The sequence below is a fragment of the Abramis brama genome (assembly GCF_963993115.1).
Source record: "Abramis brama genome assembly, chromosome: 13".
Lineage (NCBI taxonomy): Eukaryota > Metazoa > Chordata > Actinopteri > Cypriniformes > Leuciscidae > Abramis > Abramis brama.
In genome coordinates, this window is record NC_139975.1 from 9251545 (window position 1) to 9267431 (window position 15887).

Genomic DNA, 15887 nt, shown 5'->3' on the forward strand with positions numbered 1-15887 from the left:
ACCATTGTAGAAATTAATTAAAGAAAAAATCCCTGTGAATACCTTTTGATCAAAAGAACTATTAGGCTAGGTCCTTTATGCTATTCTTTTTTTCCCCATGGCTTCACATTAAAATGTCAGTTTACTAATTTGAAGTCTTGCAGGCTTGCTTATTGGCTGAACCATAGGTGGTGTGAGAGCTGTTATTAGTGCTTTTGGACAGAGGGCGAGAGGAATTTTAACAAGGCTGGACTTGACTTGACACAACGGTGTGCTAAGAGGTAATCACGACCCGAGTTGCTGCGCAATTTCCTTCTTCGTGGTGAGCAATCAGAGAGGCTAAAGAATTGATTTGGTCTGACCAGAGCAACATTTCGTGGAGAATTAGGTGCAGCTCCAGGCACAATATAGACTCTGACCTGTGATCGAGGCTTCTGGACAACAAATCGCTCGAGTTACCGGGGGAAGAAGAAATCAGATTTGCTCTGAATTCTCCCACCAAGAGAGAGGAGGCTGGGAACTTGATTAAAAACCCTGCGTGATCTTTGGACTCAGAATCATCCCGGAATCCTTGCAGGATTATGCATTTTACCAGCCTGGATATTGGTGCCATAAAAAACCATACTGTGTGTCAGTGTAAAGCAGAAAACCAATATACACCCCACATGAGATGAAATCTAGGCTGTTCCCTTAAAACAGGGTTCACCAATCTCGGTCCTGGAGGGCCGCTGTCCCTGCAGAGTTTAGCTCCAACCAGCTCCAACACACCTGTTTGAAAGTTTCTAGTATGCCTAGTGAGACCTTGATTAGCTGGTTCAGGTGTGTTGGAGCTGGTTGGAGCTAAACTCTGCAGGACAGCGGCCCTCCAGGACCGAGATTGGTGAACCCTGCCTTAAAACATCCATCCCACCATGTATCCCATGTTTTGATCCGTAGCTTTAACACTGACAGCGGTTAATATATAGCTTGTAAGAGAGATTGAGTGATAGTGTTGTGACTTGACAATGACTGGTTCTTTGGCTTCATCCAGATGTGGCCATCTTTTCAGACTTTTTTTTTTTTTTTCTGATGAAGTGAGAAATTTGGATGAGAAAATATTTGACATCACAAAATTTAAAGAAATACTTAAAAACAGGAGATTACATACTGTAAGCCCATGACGTTTCAGGAATGCAGATGAAGTGCCTCTTCAGGCTTTCATTAAGCTCCAACCGTGCCGACAATGTGAGGGGGAAATTACCAAATGCTGGCAAAAATGTCACTCTACGGTGATAGGCTGATTATTATGTCACTGTTAATTTGATTATGCCTGCCGACCATGTGCAATGATGATGATGTTTGTAAGTTAGCATCACCCTGGTTCCTTCGACAAAAACCCAATAGATTTTTTCTATTGGTTTTTCGATTACTGCAGAAAATAAGCTCTGTGGCAAACAAAAAGTTTATTCTTACACCTTTAGTCTATCATGTTAATCTTCACAAATGAACAGATCTTTGAATTTTGAAGCCTAAGTACAATCGGCAGAAATAAAATTTAAACATAGGCAGTAAACAAACTACACCACGGTCACATGACTTCAACGCCACCAGCATTAAGCTTTCAACAACAGTTTGAGTTAGAATAGTTTTCAAGAGTGCGATTTATAAACACAACAAGGCTGTGAAAGCATACTAGCGAGTAGATGAGTTTACCTGTTCGATGAGATGACATTTAATGTCCCTGATATCCTCTGTAGTCCCATTGTTAGTAACTGCCTTTTCAAGACAAGTAAACACAGTAATAAGAGAAGTGCTAAAATCCTAACTTGTTTCTGGGTTTTGGCAAAAATACGTCATCCCTGCAGCACTCTATGGGTCAGCAAATCAGCCTAAACGAGTCAAACTGCAGTAGATATGTTATTTATTGAAAAAAGAACCCACCAACTTGGAAACGTTGAATGTTAAAGCTACACTATGGTATCCTGGGTTCTCTAGTGCCATCTGTGGTTGAAATTACAATTGCAGTAGATTAACAATAAATCCATTTCTGCATCATGTCTGCTGCTTCAATTCAAAATCGTGAATTTAATTCAATCCTCTGTGGCGTACCTCCAATATCAACAGTATTATAGAATCAGTTGCTTGTTGATAGTGCTGTTCTATGAACACAGAAACTGTGTAAACATCAAATTACCACGAATTTAGAAGACGAAACAACAACAGAGATGGCAACCGCCACATAACTGCCTCAAATCAACAGTATACTGTAGCATTGACAACTGTTGACGTTAACATAGCTGTCGTTTGATGTTCCGTTGTCCCTGTGGCCTGCCTTTAAGTTCAGGGCTCATGTTTGTGGCTGTTTTTATCCTCGTGCTTGTCGGGTAATCCTGACTCGCTGTGTTCGTTTCCCCCTCTCCTTTGCACTGGGCGCACGAGCAGTGAACGGTGGCTGGTCCACGTGGGCCACATGGTCGGCCTGCAGTGCTGTCTGTGGTCGGGGGTGGCAGAAGAGGAGCCGGAGTTGCACCAACCCCACTCCCCTGAACGGCGGGACGTCCTGCGAGGGCCAGAGCGTCCAGAAAAGTGCCTGCACTGCCACCTGTCCAGGTAACGTCCACCGGGCGTCGCTCACTGCAGAGTAGAGCTAGTTTAGCATTAGCGCACAGACCCTTGCACGGTCCCCTTGCTCTAATGGCACCAATAGCTCCCTCTCTGTAGGACGGCTAGCTTGATTGGCATTACTGTAGCTTTTTTGTGCTTAAGCAAAACATTCTCATGTTTTCTTTTTTTACTTTTGAAATCCATTGAATTATTCATAGCTAAAGAAGTGCTTGTGTCTCCATTCTGGCCATCATGTTTCTTTCAGATTTTTTCGTGCTCTTTGCTGCTTACGCTTTTGCTGCATGAGGTCTTTTTTTATTGTTCGGTTGTAAATGGGGTCCAAAATTAACTTGCCTGCCAGTGGTCAAAATATATATTTTGTCCCTATAATGATATTTAGCTGTTTTTCCCCTTGTATTTACATTGTGATGTACAGTTGGTAGTTTAATGTAAAGATTATTCAGCCTTTTAAATTCCATTTAAATTCCTAAATTTGAATTAAGGCAGAAAACAGGATGCAGAATTTTTTAATACATTTTAGTATGAAATGTATTCCAGAATTTTCAGTCTTCAATGTCACGTGATCCTTCAGAAATCTTATTCTAATATGTTGATTTGGATTCTTTGAGTAGAGAGTTCATAACAATGTAAATGCCATTTTTGATCAATTTTTTGCATCCTTGCTGAATAAAAGTATTAATTGCTTCCAAAAAAATCATACAATTTTAAAGAAAAAATGCTGAGGATTGTAACAGATAATTATACATTTAATAAATTTACTTTTTAGATTTTTTTGTTTTAACAAATTACAAACCAACTTCCAGTGGGAGGTTGCTAATTCATTAAGCTAATTTTAATTTGTGAGTGTTAATTTTAGACCCTGGTTCTAAGCTCAAAGAAAAGAAAGAAAACATTACTTTTACAGTGATATTTACTCTTCTGCGCATCTCATAAAAACAAGGATTTGCGAATTATTTGATGCTAGTGAGCTACGTCAGTGCTCAAGAAGTTTCCCTGACCTCCACTATTGCTACTAGAACTTTCAAGGGTTGAGAGTGAACAGATTGAAAGGAAGAGGAAGCAGGGAAGCAACACGGCTGCTTTTCCTCAGTGATTATCGATCGCTTGCAGTTTGAAATGAAAGTCAGGCCGCTTCATTTACAGGCTGACATTAGACTCAGGTAGATGGGGGAAGGGGTTCTCTTGATTACTGCGATAGGCCCGTGAGTGGATTTCAGCAGGGACAGAAATGGCATTATGCAGGCGCTGCAGACTAGCGGAAAATATCCACGCTTGGTAAACAGGAGAGGAAATCGAAGCTTTTGTCAGCTGCAGCTCGTCTCCCTCGCTCACCCCCTCTCTTCCTCCACTCCTCCTGTGAGAGGGTTTATCTACTTAAACCAATCTCCTGTTTCATTACAAAGCAACCAGTGAAATTGAATAAGACGCCACCTTTACGCTGCTCTGTAAGTAACGTGCTCTCAAAATATGGTGTTTTGATGAGCAGAAACTCAAAGCATGTGGGAATGCTTCAGATGGGGCTCTGTAGGGATGGATTTCACATGATTACGACCCAAATAATATTTCTGTGAGGAAGACAAGAGACAGAGAAGGAAATAAAGCTGTGAACACTGTTAAAGAGAAACACTGAAAGTAGGATTTTGTTTTTTATGGGAAAACAGTGAGAGTATGACAGCTATTCGGAAAATTGGTCGGTCAGTTATTTTTTTCATTATTCAGAGTTTTCACATTTTCATTCAAACAATATATAAATAGAGGCTTATAATACAGATAGTTCAGAACCTAAATTCTGATTGGATGAGTCACATTTGAAGCCATTGTACATTTGAAGCCATTTGAAGCCATCAGTCTTTCGTGTTCAGTTGCTTGTCGCTGTAAACTTGGTACAGAGAGAGGGAGGAAGAAAAAAAGCAGGGAAAAATAAATAAATAAATAAATAAAAATAGCAAGAAATGAGGTTCACAGTTGCAAGGTTTTTTTGATAAGAGTCATGCTGAGCGAGCGAGTTGGACGTCGTTCCTGCGGTGGCTTTATTCCCCTCGTTTTTCTCGCACACCGACCGATTAATCCTGACATGGGTCGCAGCAAGGGAGCCACGGTGTCCTAGCCAAAGATGACTTAGCTGTGTTCCCAATCAAAAACGGGCACTTGCCTGCTTTAGCATGCTCACCAGAGGACCCCAAATCCTGTCAGCGAGAGAAAAGAAGGAGAGAGAATGACCATCCCGTTCCATTTATCACCATACAAAGACACGCACGGACAACTGCAGGCCCTAAAAATTACATCTGAGACTTCATCCCGATTTATCAAAACGTGACTTCTGACTGCAGGAGGTATAAATCATCATTTACTGACTAGCTGCAGGTAGAGGCACAGTGTTCCCAGAGCACAGTCAGACAGCAGGAGACAGAAAGAGAAACAGCAGAGCTTTGATAAACGACTCTGTATGTGAACATAGTCCATCGCCGCTGTTCTACTGATCCTCAGGACAGGGCGACTTTAAAGGACGTGACGAGATTCTTTGTGTAATGCGGCGAGCATGCGACGCCGTGTGAATGCTGATGAAGCTGAATTCTTTTTGTAATGCGAATAGGTTGGAATAATATTTCCAAGGCACTCAAAATGCTATCCTCAGTCGCAAGGCTGCAGAACCAATCGAAATAAAATAATCTGATTATTAACCACATACACACATATATATGTATATATACACTATATATATTCTATATACTCTTATTATGAGTGACTGTAATCTACCAAAAATACTCTAACCACACATAGTACTCACAGTGTTTAGATACAGACAGTGTTTTCAGTCTCAGAGGAGTTATTATTATTATTATTATATTAAAATGATAATAATAATATATTGAATTATATAATGTTACTACAGTACAATTTTTATGCATAATTTATGAACCCATTTAACTTTAATTATATTATTGTAATATACTGAATATTTGTTGTTAACAGTGCTGAATTATTATTATTATTATTATTATATTTTAGTATTGTTATATTATATAATAGTACATTACAATAGTATAATATAATTAAATTAGGTTTTTGAAATTAAATAATAATAATAATAATAATTTGTTACATTTTTATAGCGCTTTTCTGGGTACTCAAAGCGCTGTACATAGAAGAAGGGGAATCTACTCAACAACCACCAATGTGCAGCATCCACCTGGATGATGCGACGGCAGCCATATTGCTCCAGAACGCCCACCACACACCAGCTTATTGGTGGAGAGGAGACAGAGATGAAGTTTATATCAGTTTATATGGGGATGATTAGGAGACCATGATGGACAGGGGCCAATGGGCAAATTTGGCCAGGATGCCGGGGTTAAACCCCTACTTTTTTTTTTTTTTTTTTTTGAAGGACATCCTGGGATTTTTAATGACCACAGATAGTCAGGACCTTGGTTTAACGTCTCATCTGAAGGACGGTGCTTTTTTTGACAGTATAGTGTCCCCATCACTTTACTGGGGCGTTGGGACGCACACAGACCACAGGGTGAGCGCCCCCTGCTGGCCTCACTAACACCACTTGCAGCAGCAACCTGGTTTTCCCAGGAGGTCTCCCATCCAGGTACTGACCAGGCTCAACCATGCTTAGCTTCAGTGGGCAACCAGTCTTGAGCTACAGGGTGATATGGCTGCTGGCTCAATGATGCATACATTACAATAGAAAATGTATATAGTGTATAGTCAAATTAAATAATTCAATTTATTATTATTAGTAGTAGTAGTAGTAGTAGTAGTAGTAGTAGTATAATCTCTTTGTGCAATTTTTGTTGTTGTTAGGATTTGGGTAAATAACACTTTAATACACTTTATTATAATTATTTGTATTATTATTATTATTATTATTATTTTTATTACTCAGTGGACTGAGAACTATCATAACTAATGTAGATCAAAAAGACTGCACTTGCAAGTCTAAGGACAGCATGAATGCAGAAAGAGCCCTTGATGTGCAAGTATTTCTATTGCCAGCAAAGCATGGGCAAAACATGACTTAATTGGACATTTTAGTGTTTTGCACGCCATATTCAGCATGTTTGATTGTGATTGCATGCCTTTTTGGACGTATAGCCTGAATATCTTAGCAGCAAAAATATAAAATGTTATACATTTATCATATTTATTCCAGCTTAAATCTGTACATATACTCCGATTTCCACACCAAAACCAAATGGTACAGCCCTTCTGAGTCCAGTTCTGAACCTGAGGACTAATCCGCATGATGTGCTGGCTTACCATTTCTTCCTTTCTCTCTCCTTCCTTTCTCTCATGGAAAATTATTGCCATAGTCTCAAGAATCAATAGTACTTGGGGTTTTTTTCTTCCTTCAAATCTTTTCAAAAGGAACACATCAGTAACTTAACACAATTGTCCAATCAACTGGATGAGTTCAGCTGTGAAGAGTCTAATGTAATAAGTGGGCTTTAAAGGGCTAATTGACCCTGATGAGCCTCTTTTACTGGCTCTTGTTGAGTCATTGGCTGGTTAGACCTTTAGCACGGTGAAGAGGCTGCTTCATCTAATCCCGACACGTCAGAGACGTCATACGACATCAACCAGCACACACAGACAACCCTCACCTATGACTGGAGAGTCTCGTGAATGGTCTCTGAGGAGAGACATCTTCACTTTTCAGTAGCCTAACTCTTTTCTGTTTCAAGTTCTTTTAAAGATCAGAGCAAGTGCTGATTAATTTGGATTTGGAACAAAACAAAAGTTAACATCACAAAAAAAAAATTTCAATCTTTCACTGATGCGTTATCGTTAGTCTGATGCATTCGGCGTGGAACCATGGCAGTGTCTTAACTGATGGAGAACAAACAGATCTTCCAGCTTACGTTGCAGTATGTTTTCAGTACTCGGAGCAAATGTTTTCCTCTTCCCTGGATGCTAGCCTATTCTGCTGAACTTTATCTCTTAGCATTTCCTTCCCTCTTGAAGTTTTTTTAACAGATAAAATGTTGGCCTATATAAATATGAATTAGGTTTGGATGAAGGCTCAGTGCCAGGAAATAAAAATCTCGTTCCCTCACCCGTTATGTGCTAGTCTTTGCTCCTGTTGGTCCGTTTGCTGCTTCCTCTGGTTTCTTTTTCACTCTTATTTTCTGTTAGCCTTGAATCTGCTTAAAATTAGAACTGGACAATATTACTAAAATTTTACATCTTGTAAAAATCATATTTTTTTTCTGCCTTGTGATGATGACATTTGAGAGATACGTTATAGTAAATTTTTTACTTTTTTGTTTTGCTGAGAAACAGCTTTTTCTTTACTTGAAACAGCCATTGTTGCCAAAAATCAAGTTAAAAATATTTATAATATTTATTTTAAAAAAAAAGTAATATTATATATGTAAACATTTTGTATAATTAATGTCCCCATGAAATCAAAATTGAAGGCTTTTAGTATGAATATGTTAGCCTTGCTTACTGTTACCTAAAAGCTAGTGTGCTCCAAAACAATGATAAAATTTGCATTTAGAAGATATAAGCTTTCAAAACTTAGTCTCTCACTTCCACCAATATGGATCAATGATTTTGATGAGATCACTCTGCACTTCAGCTTCTCATCAGATTTTCTGTCCAATCAAATGCTCGCTAGAATCTAAAGCGTCCCGCCCCTACATTATAAATAGACGCTGAAGCTGCGGCTAAAATCAGTCACTTGTTCACACATTTACTATTTTCTACATGGTGAATAGCACATAGTGCACTATATAGGGGATAGGGAAAGATTCAGACAGTGTAAATATGCTTTCAATTGTTGCACGCACACACACAGTCTGCTCCGGTCCAGAGACACGATAGCCAGTCGGCACAGACCACAAAGCGCATCGGACCCATTTGAATTCTGCACAGAATTCTATATTTTAAAGCGATATGGAAGACATTAGGAGAAACGGTTAGAGATTAGGAGGAAACTGCAGCTTTATCGAGCTCAAAGGCTCTGGTCATGCTGTGATAAACTAAACACTATTGTCTATTTTAAAAAAAGGGAAAGAGCTGTTCGATATGTCCTGCCCTGTCTTCCTGTTTCATTGGAAATTATGTCAACACATTGAGTAATGCTGTGTGTTTCAAGGCACTTTAGTAGGACTTTAAGCTTCCATTGCTAACTTTAATACAGTACGCCAGGGCTGTATTTGGGAAGTTACTGAAGTAACAAGAAGGCTGTAATAGTCACCCTCAAAGTGGTAATCTGTGAGTCTAGGAGGTCTTTATGAAACATAATGGCCATATATAAAAGGTGCACTGAAATCTTTGCGATGACACATAAATATAACAATTATAGTAGTTTTGATATATTGCCCAGTCCTACTTAAAACTTGATGTTTGCATAGCAGTTTATTGTCATGAAGCCGTAAATCCAGGACATTTAAATATTGTGCCTGGCTCTTACAAAGGTGCAAGACTGCAAAAAAAAAATTTCTGAAGATGTTTTGCTTAACTTGTTTTTGGTGTGAAAATACCCTAAGCCATTTTTTTTGGCAAGCTTCAACCAAGAAACATGTTCCATGAAGTAAGCTTCTCAATAACAGGCTTTCCTGAATTCCAAAACCCTTTTAGAACCCTGTATTCAAAGACCTAAATTTGTTTTGTGTTTGTTGCATGATGCACTTGAATCCAAGATAGGCAGCAGATTATGACGACATCATTCTGACCCTGCCCACTCTGGCTCAGAGCCCATGAATCACCTGTAATCTTGTTGTCTCAGTTTTATTGAACATGGAATGATTAGGTCCAGGTGAGATTACAGATGTGAGTGTTGTTGACTCTGTCTCATCCCTGCTGATCTGAAAGGTAATTGCGTGACTCTCCCGCTCGGTTCCTCCTCCCTGCTCAAGGACGAGGCAGCTGGAGGTGTCCAGCATTGGCCATTGTGATTTTGAGCAACGGCGAGTTGAAATGGGGCTTCCTGCAGGCCTTTTAAAGAGCAGTTTGACGCCTTTTAGATGTGCCCTTGACAAGATGTCCAAATAGACCTGCCACTGCGTTATTGTGTTACAGGCACCCTGGCACAACACACGCACACACAAAGATATTATCTTTGGAAATCAAAGATAATATCTTAATGGCAGGGAGTCTGGAATGGACAATTATTTGTCTGGCTTCAGTTCTTTTATTAGTGCATACTTCACTCATGTTAAGCAGGTTTAGGATATGATTTTTGCATATTTTGAAGGGGAAATTGGCCATCACGGTCTATTTTTCTGCTTCTCTCACTTCATTACTTGTTTAAAGTCGACATGAATAAACTTAATAAACGTTCCTTGTCTTATTTTGCACAAACGGTTAAATTAAAATTAATTTATTTTTAGGCTGATGTGACTGATGGCAGGCTCGTTAATGTTAACTACTTTTCAAAAAGCTGTTTAAGCAGTGTTCAAGACTACTGTTGTAGGTCTACACAACTATTTAAAGGGTTAGTTTACCCAAAAATGATTTAATACAATTCGATGCAATAAAGTTCACTGCAACAATAGCAAATGATGAGATATTTGGTTGATGTTCAAAGGTGAACTTTGACCTTTAGCTTCAACGCCACTCTCCCTGCCAAATGTTTGATCAGAAGTACCCTTAAAAGAAACCCAGCCTCGTTGGAAAAGCGTGCCTCTAGCTACATTTTTGCAAAAGGACATATACATGAAATTGACTGAAGTTTCCAGCTGAAATGGACACTAGATACAGTAAACAACTTTTACAAACAAACTTGTATTCCTGCATAGTTCCTTGCGCAATATGTTATGACATCAAAATACTCTTTCCAAAACGTATCCATTTTAACTTTTGTATCACATAACCAGCTCCATGTGTATGGCTTTTCTGATGTAGTAAATGGTCTCAGTAGCTCACCTGGTACAACCTAATACTTGCAATGCGGAGCGATCAGGTATCCAGTAGTCCAGTGAAACGCGAATCATGATAAAAAAGATCAAAGACTTGTAGAAGCAAGCTACGTAAATTGCCATAGTTGCTTCAGCAAGTGCGTTTTTCTCTCACGTTTGCTATAGATTAGGTTTAGGCAATTATTTATTTTAGATTTTCAAACATGATAGAGCGTTACCTTTTAGCGGCACTCACCAGACATTTCATTTCCAAACTGCTGAGATTTGTACAGCAACCAACATAATACTTTGCCAGGATAAAACTGAACGAACTTTTAGCGTCACTCGCTGGACATTTCACTTTGAAAGTATCGTGAAACATGCTAGAAGCAACCTAATATTATGTATGTCACCACATGAAATGATGCCACAAACACAAGAAAAACACAAGTGGAAGTATTCCTTCACATACAGACTTGGTACAGAATGTCCACTTTTCATGATCCAATCAATTCCCAAGGGATTAAATGAAGTCCCACTTATCTTTTACGGATCCTTTTTATTTCAAAATGTATCGTTATCAAAGTCAAATGGGTTGAGAATGGCGTTTCATGTTGACCTAATGTCTATATTGATGCTAGTGATTTATCTGCAATTCATTTCTTCTCAAATAAGTCAAGAGAGTTCCTCTCAGTCGCTTTGTGCAGTTTTTCAGAGAGAAGAAAGAGTCTTTTCTCCATCACATAGCTGTTGATCTCTCATCACCTGTCTTTTAAAATGAATGTAGAGAATCAGAGACAGGAACACAATTCTTATTGTAATGTATTCATTAGCATTAATTCCCTGTTCAGACTAGTGTGATTATATAAGCCTGTCTCGCTCGCAAATGAGTCCACTCAATGGCAAACAAGGACAATTATTTTATTTCTTTGCCACTCTCCCTGACAAATGTTTGATCAAAAGCTGTGTCAGCGTCTCTTTTAGATGCGCTCCACACGTTCTTTGTTAGTACAAATATCATTCGCCATTGCTTACTAATCTCACTGCATATTTAAATATGAAAAACCCACTCTCGTCTGGCAGGCTACGACTAACTGTCGTCTTTATTCACAGCCATTTATAATGGCTGACTTTTCATATTTCGAATCACTAAGGCACGCAAGTGCTTTATTAGCTGGTTGTTTGGCCAAGCGGTGACCCAGGGTCTGGTTAGTAGAGCAAAACTGCACAGTGAATATGCTATAAAGCCAGGGGTGAATGAACAGCCCAGCGTGTCTGATCTTGGGTCTGTCAAATGGAGTCATCAGTAACTCTGTATCTGTATCCAACTGTATCCAAGTACCATAATTCACCCCCTGCTCTTGGTCCTGTGAGGGCACAGCTCAGCGTCCCTAGAGAGCTCATTACCAGAGCTGCTCACATTAGCCCTGTAGTAACCTTCCCAAACCTGGCACAACGTCAGCCCGAATAAGACTTCCAAAATGGCCTCCGGTCCAGCTGATGAATAACGCGGGCCTGTGAGAATGAGAAATGGAAATAAAATACGTCTTCCGTGGCTTGGGAGGAAATAGGACATTTGAGTGTTGTTTCACTAGGCACAAACACATACAGAATTTTCCACCTGCCTTTTATCCTTGTATGGGCTTTTCACACTTTGTAATCGGGATATTGTAGACATACTCTAACACTGTGGATGCTAAGCTCCTTTTTCATTCCACCCAGGCCATTTATGGAAGCCAAGTTGCACAAACGTGTTATGCATAGTTTTGAAGTCACAACCATGAGGACATTTTTATATTGCTGCCCACATTGATACACAACCGTTCAGTATTCAGCAACTTGGCCAACCCAGATTTTTTTTAAAGAAATTAATACCTTTTTGATTCAGGAAGGATGCATTAAATTGATCAAAAGTGGCAGTAAAGACATTTATAATGTTAATATAGTATAATATTAAGCAGCACAACTATTTTCAACATTGATGATCATGAGAGATGCTGATGATGCTGATAATTCAGCTATGCCATCACAGGAATAAATTGCATTTTAAAATATAGTAAATTAGAAAACAGTTGTTTTAAATTGTAGTAATATTTCACATTCTGGTTTTACTGTATTTAAAACAAATAAATGCATCCTTGGTAAGCACAACATTAATAAATCTCACTGACCCCAAATTTGTGAACGGGAGTGTATGTTCTTAAAGGACAAATCCAGTGAAAAATGAACCTAGGGGTAATTAACACATGGTTACCGAGTCGATCGTTCCCTGCGATGCGTTTTCATGAAAATCGAATGTATAGAGTTTTATCTTTAAAAACAGATTAGCTCATAACACTAGTATATGGGGCACAGAGTAAGTAAAAGTAAATCGCTAGTTAATACCACTAACAAGGCTCAAAATAGCCTCACACTAACACGGTAGCATAATGAGGGTCCCTACATGCAAACCGAAGCATTGAGAACTTTGTAAGTGTACAGACAGTTTAATAAGAAGATACTTTATAAAGACAGAACATTACGCGTTTACAGACAGGCGTCATCTTGGAAAACAGTCTCGACTAATCGAGTCACGAACGCCGTGCTAAGTGAGCTGGTCGATAGGAATTACGCATAGTGAAATCTAACGCAGCATGGCGTTCGTGACTCGATTAGTCGAGACTGTTTTCCAAGATGACGCCTGTCTGTAAACGCGTAATGTACTGTCTTTATAAAGTATCTTCTTATTAAACTGTCTGTACACTTACAAAGTTCTCAATGCTTCGGTTTGCATGTAGTGACCCTTATTATGCTACCGTGTTAGTGTGAGGCTATTTTGAGCCTTGTTAGTGGGATTAACTAGCGATTTACTTTTACTTACTCTGTGCCCCATATACTAGTGTTATGAGCTAATCTGTTTTTAAAGATAAAACTCTATACATTCGATTTATTTTCATGAAAACGCATCGCAGGGAACGATCGTCTCGGTAACCATGTGTTAATTACCCCTAGGTTCATTTTTCACTGGATTTGTCCTTTAAGGGCACAGCAGTAGAATAATCTTTAATCCCATAATGAAACTAAATTGCTTGCTACTGTACCTTTAAGACATCTATCCTTAGAGAGAGGGAAGAGAATGGTCATGTAAAACAGAATTATGACTTTAGGGGAAAAAATAAAATGCTACAAAAGTGATGAAAAATGCATAGCTAAAAAGCTAAGAATAGTGTTTTCAAATGTGGTGGTTGATGTGCGTGCATATGTAAAATCGTGCAGCTCCAGAGACAGCGCATCTGTATGTAGTTGAGTGTATCATGGAGAAAGGCGTTGCATACATCAGTATAACAGCACTCGTATTGCATGAGCCGCATTATTTAATATACCTCAATGTCAAAAACTCTGTATGTGTGTGATTGACATGAGCATAGGGCAGGAATGTGGAGTTTGTGCATGCATGATAGAGCAAATGGGTGTTGCTGAGATAAGTGAGTAAGCTAATTTAGAGATATTTATAGCTAGCTATACCTAAATATAAAGGTGACTCTATCACCCTCTTGAGTAGTGAGTTAGTTACTGCACATTATGTATGTACAACAGTACTTTGTGCTGCTGCTATGAGTTTAGTACATAAACATTCATTCTGCCATAACATGTGATGGATTGCTAATTCTGTCTTCTGTGTGCATGTGTGTGTTCAGTGGATGGCGGTTGGAGTGAATGGAGTAAGTGGTCGCCATGCGGAGCCGACTGCAGCATGTGGAGGAGTAGAGAATGTACCCAACCTACGCCTGGCACCGGTGGGAAGGAATGCCAGGGCCTGGATCTTCAGTCCCTCAACTGTACCAGCGAGCAATGCCCTCAGAGTGAGTACCACCACCTCAGACCCTTGATTAATCCATCGATTAAATGACAGACTTCCTTTAGTGATCACACTAAATGTGATGTGAAGCCTGGGTGCATCAGTGAGAGACCATTTACTGCTAGACAACGTGGGAAGAACAAAGAAAGGCCACCTTGGAGGTTGGCATTAACACATTTGTTTAGTGTAGCGCAGGCAGGGTTTGTGTATCGTAGGTTGGTGTTTTTTTTGCAGGAAGGTCACTTTTCCAGATCAGAGAATCTCGAGTTGTCCAAGGTCTTGATGGTCCCCCTGGGTTCCGTTCTCTGTTTGTTTTCCAGCTCTTCTTCCCTCTCACAACCTTTCCCGTTCCTGTTGTTCTTCTGTTCTTTTAATGATGTTAAACCTCTCAGTCCTGCAGCCGCCGTTGCCATGGCACCACAGAAGCATCAACATCGGCGTCCTCGGTAGCAGCAACGATATAGCTGTTCTTCTGATGATCGTTTTTGATAATCGAGCATCTGGTGGCCGTTATCAACTGTTTCCGCAAGAAACGATTGGTTGAAACTAATGCCAGAGGGTAGATGGTGGAGAAGTTAATGCTTTCTGTTCTGTGTGGGTAGAAGAGCTTCTCGAGCAAAGGGTTTAATGTGCTTTCACAGCTCCAAAGTCTTTGTGCTAAATGAATACTAGAAAGCAAGAAAGAATTGTTGCAACTAGAAAAATCCTGCTTGAAATATGACCTTTAAATCATGAATTGTTCTTTCTGGCCACTAAGTGATTTAAAATGCTAATTTGGAATTAATTGATTTATTAATGCACTATAATTGTAATACACCACTGTTCAAAAGTTTAGGGTTGGTAAGATTTTTTGTTTTTGTAAGTCACTTGTGCTCACCAAGACTACATTTATATGATCAACAATGCAGTGAAAGATTAGAAGTAGAAGTAGAAGTAGAAGTAGAAGTAGAAGTAGAAGTAGAAATAAAATACTAGTCTGGTGGATTTTGTTGGCAGGTTAAGAATTTAGATTTTTTTAAATCTGTTGCATTTCGCAGGTGGTTTAAGATTTTTTTAAATGTACTGTAAGGGAATAATAATTATTATTTATTTATTTTTAAAGCTGTGACAAAGCTGTGAAAATATGACATGTTTTTGGTGAGTTTATTATGTAATAAATTTCTCATAATATAAAAATTATTACATTATGAGCTCAAGATTTTATTATGTTGTGAGAAAATTATTACATTATGAACATTTTATTACAATAATCATGTAATACTTATTACATTATGTGCAGTTATTACATTATGAGTTGCTACAAAACTTCTTACTTAAAGTTCTTAAGCTAATTTGATTATGAACATAATTAATGTTAAGTAAATTGAAGTGCTCACACTGACTTGCACTGAATTATTTTTTTTATTTTTTTTTCATGTCACAGTTGAATTATTCACCCTGTCTGTCATTCAAAGCTCTTTGTGTAATATCAGCTGTGAAGAACCGCATTTAAAAGATCTCCCATAGAGACAGCAGAACAACAGAAACGAGCTGCTCTTTTAATGTCTCGCCCTGTAATTTACCCACTGGTTATCATGAAACGCGGTGAGCTGAACATTTGTTGTTTATTA

At 38.9% G+C, this 15887-nt stretch overlaps 1 protein-coding gene across 1 annotated transcript in view; it reads left to right on the plus strand.

Moving 5' to 3' along the window:
• The window catches only part of unc5a (unc-5 netrin receptor A), a 183232-nt gene that overhangs the window by 133382 nt on the left and 33963 nt on the right, over positions 1-15887 (plus strand). Inside the window, exons 6-7 of the mRNA XM_084132204.1 lie at positions 2401-2568; positions 14117-14281. Of these exons, the coding sequence (XP_083988330.1) occupies positions 2401-2568; positions 14117-14281 (333 nt within the window). The remainder of the gene's footprint in view (positions 1-2400; positions 2569-14116; positions 14282-15887) is intronic.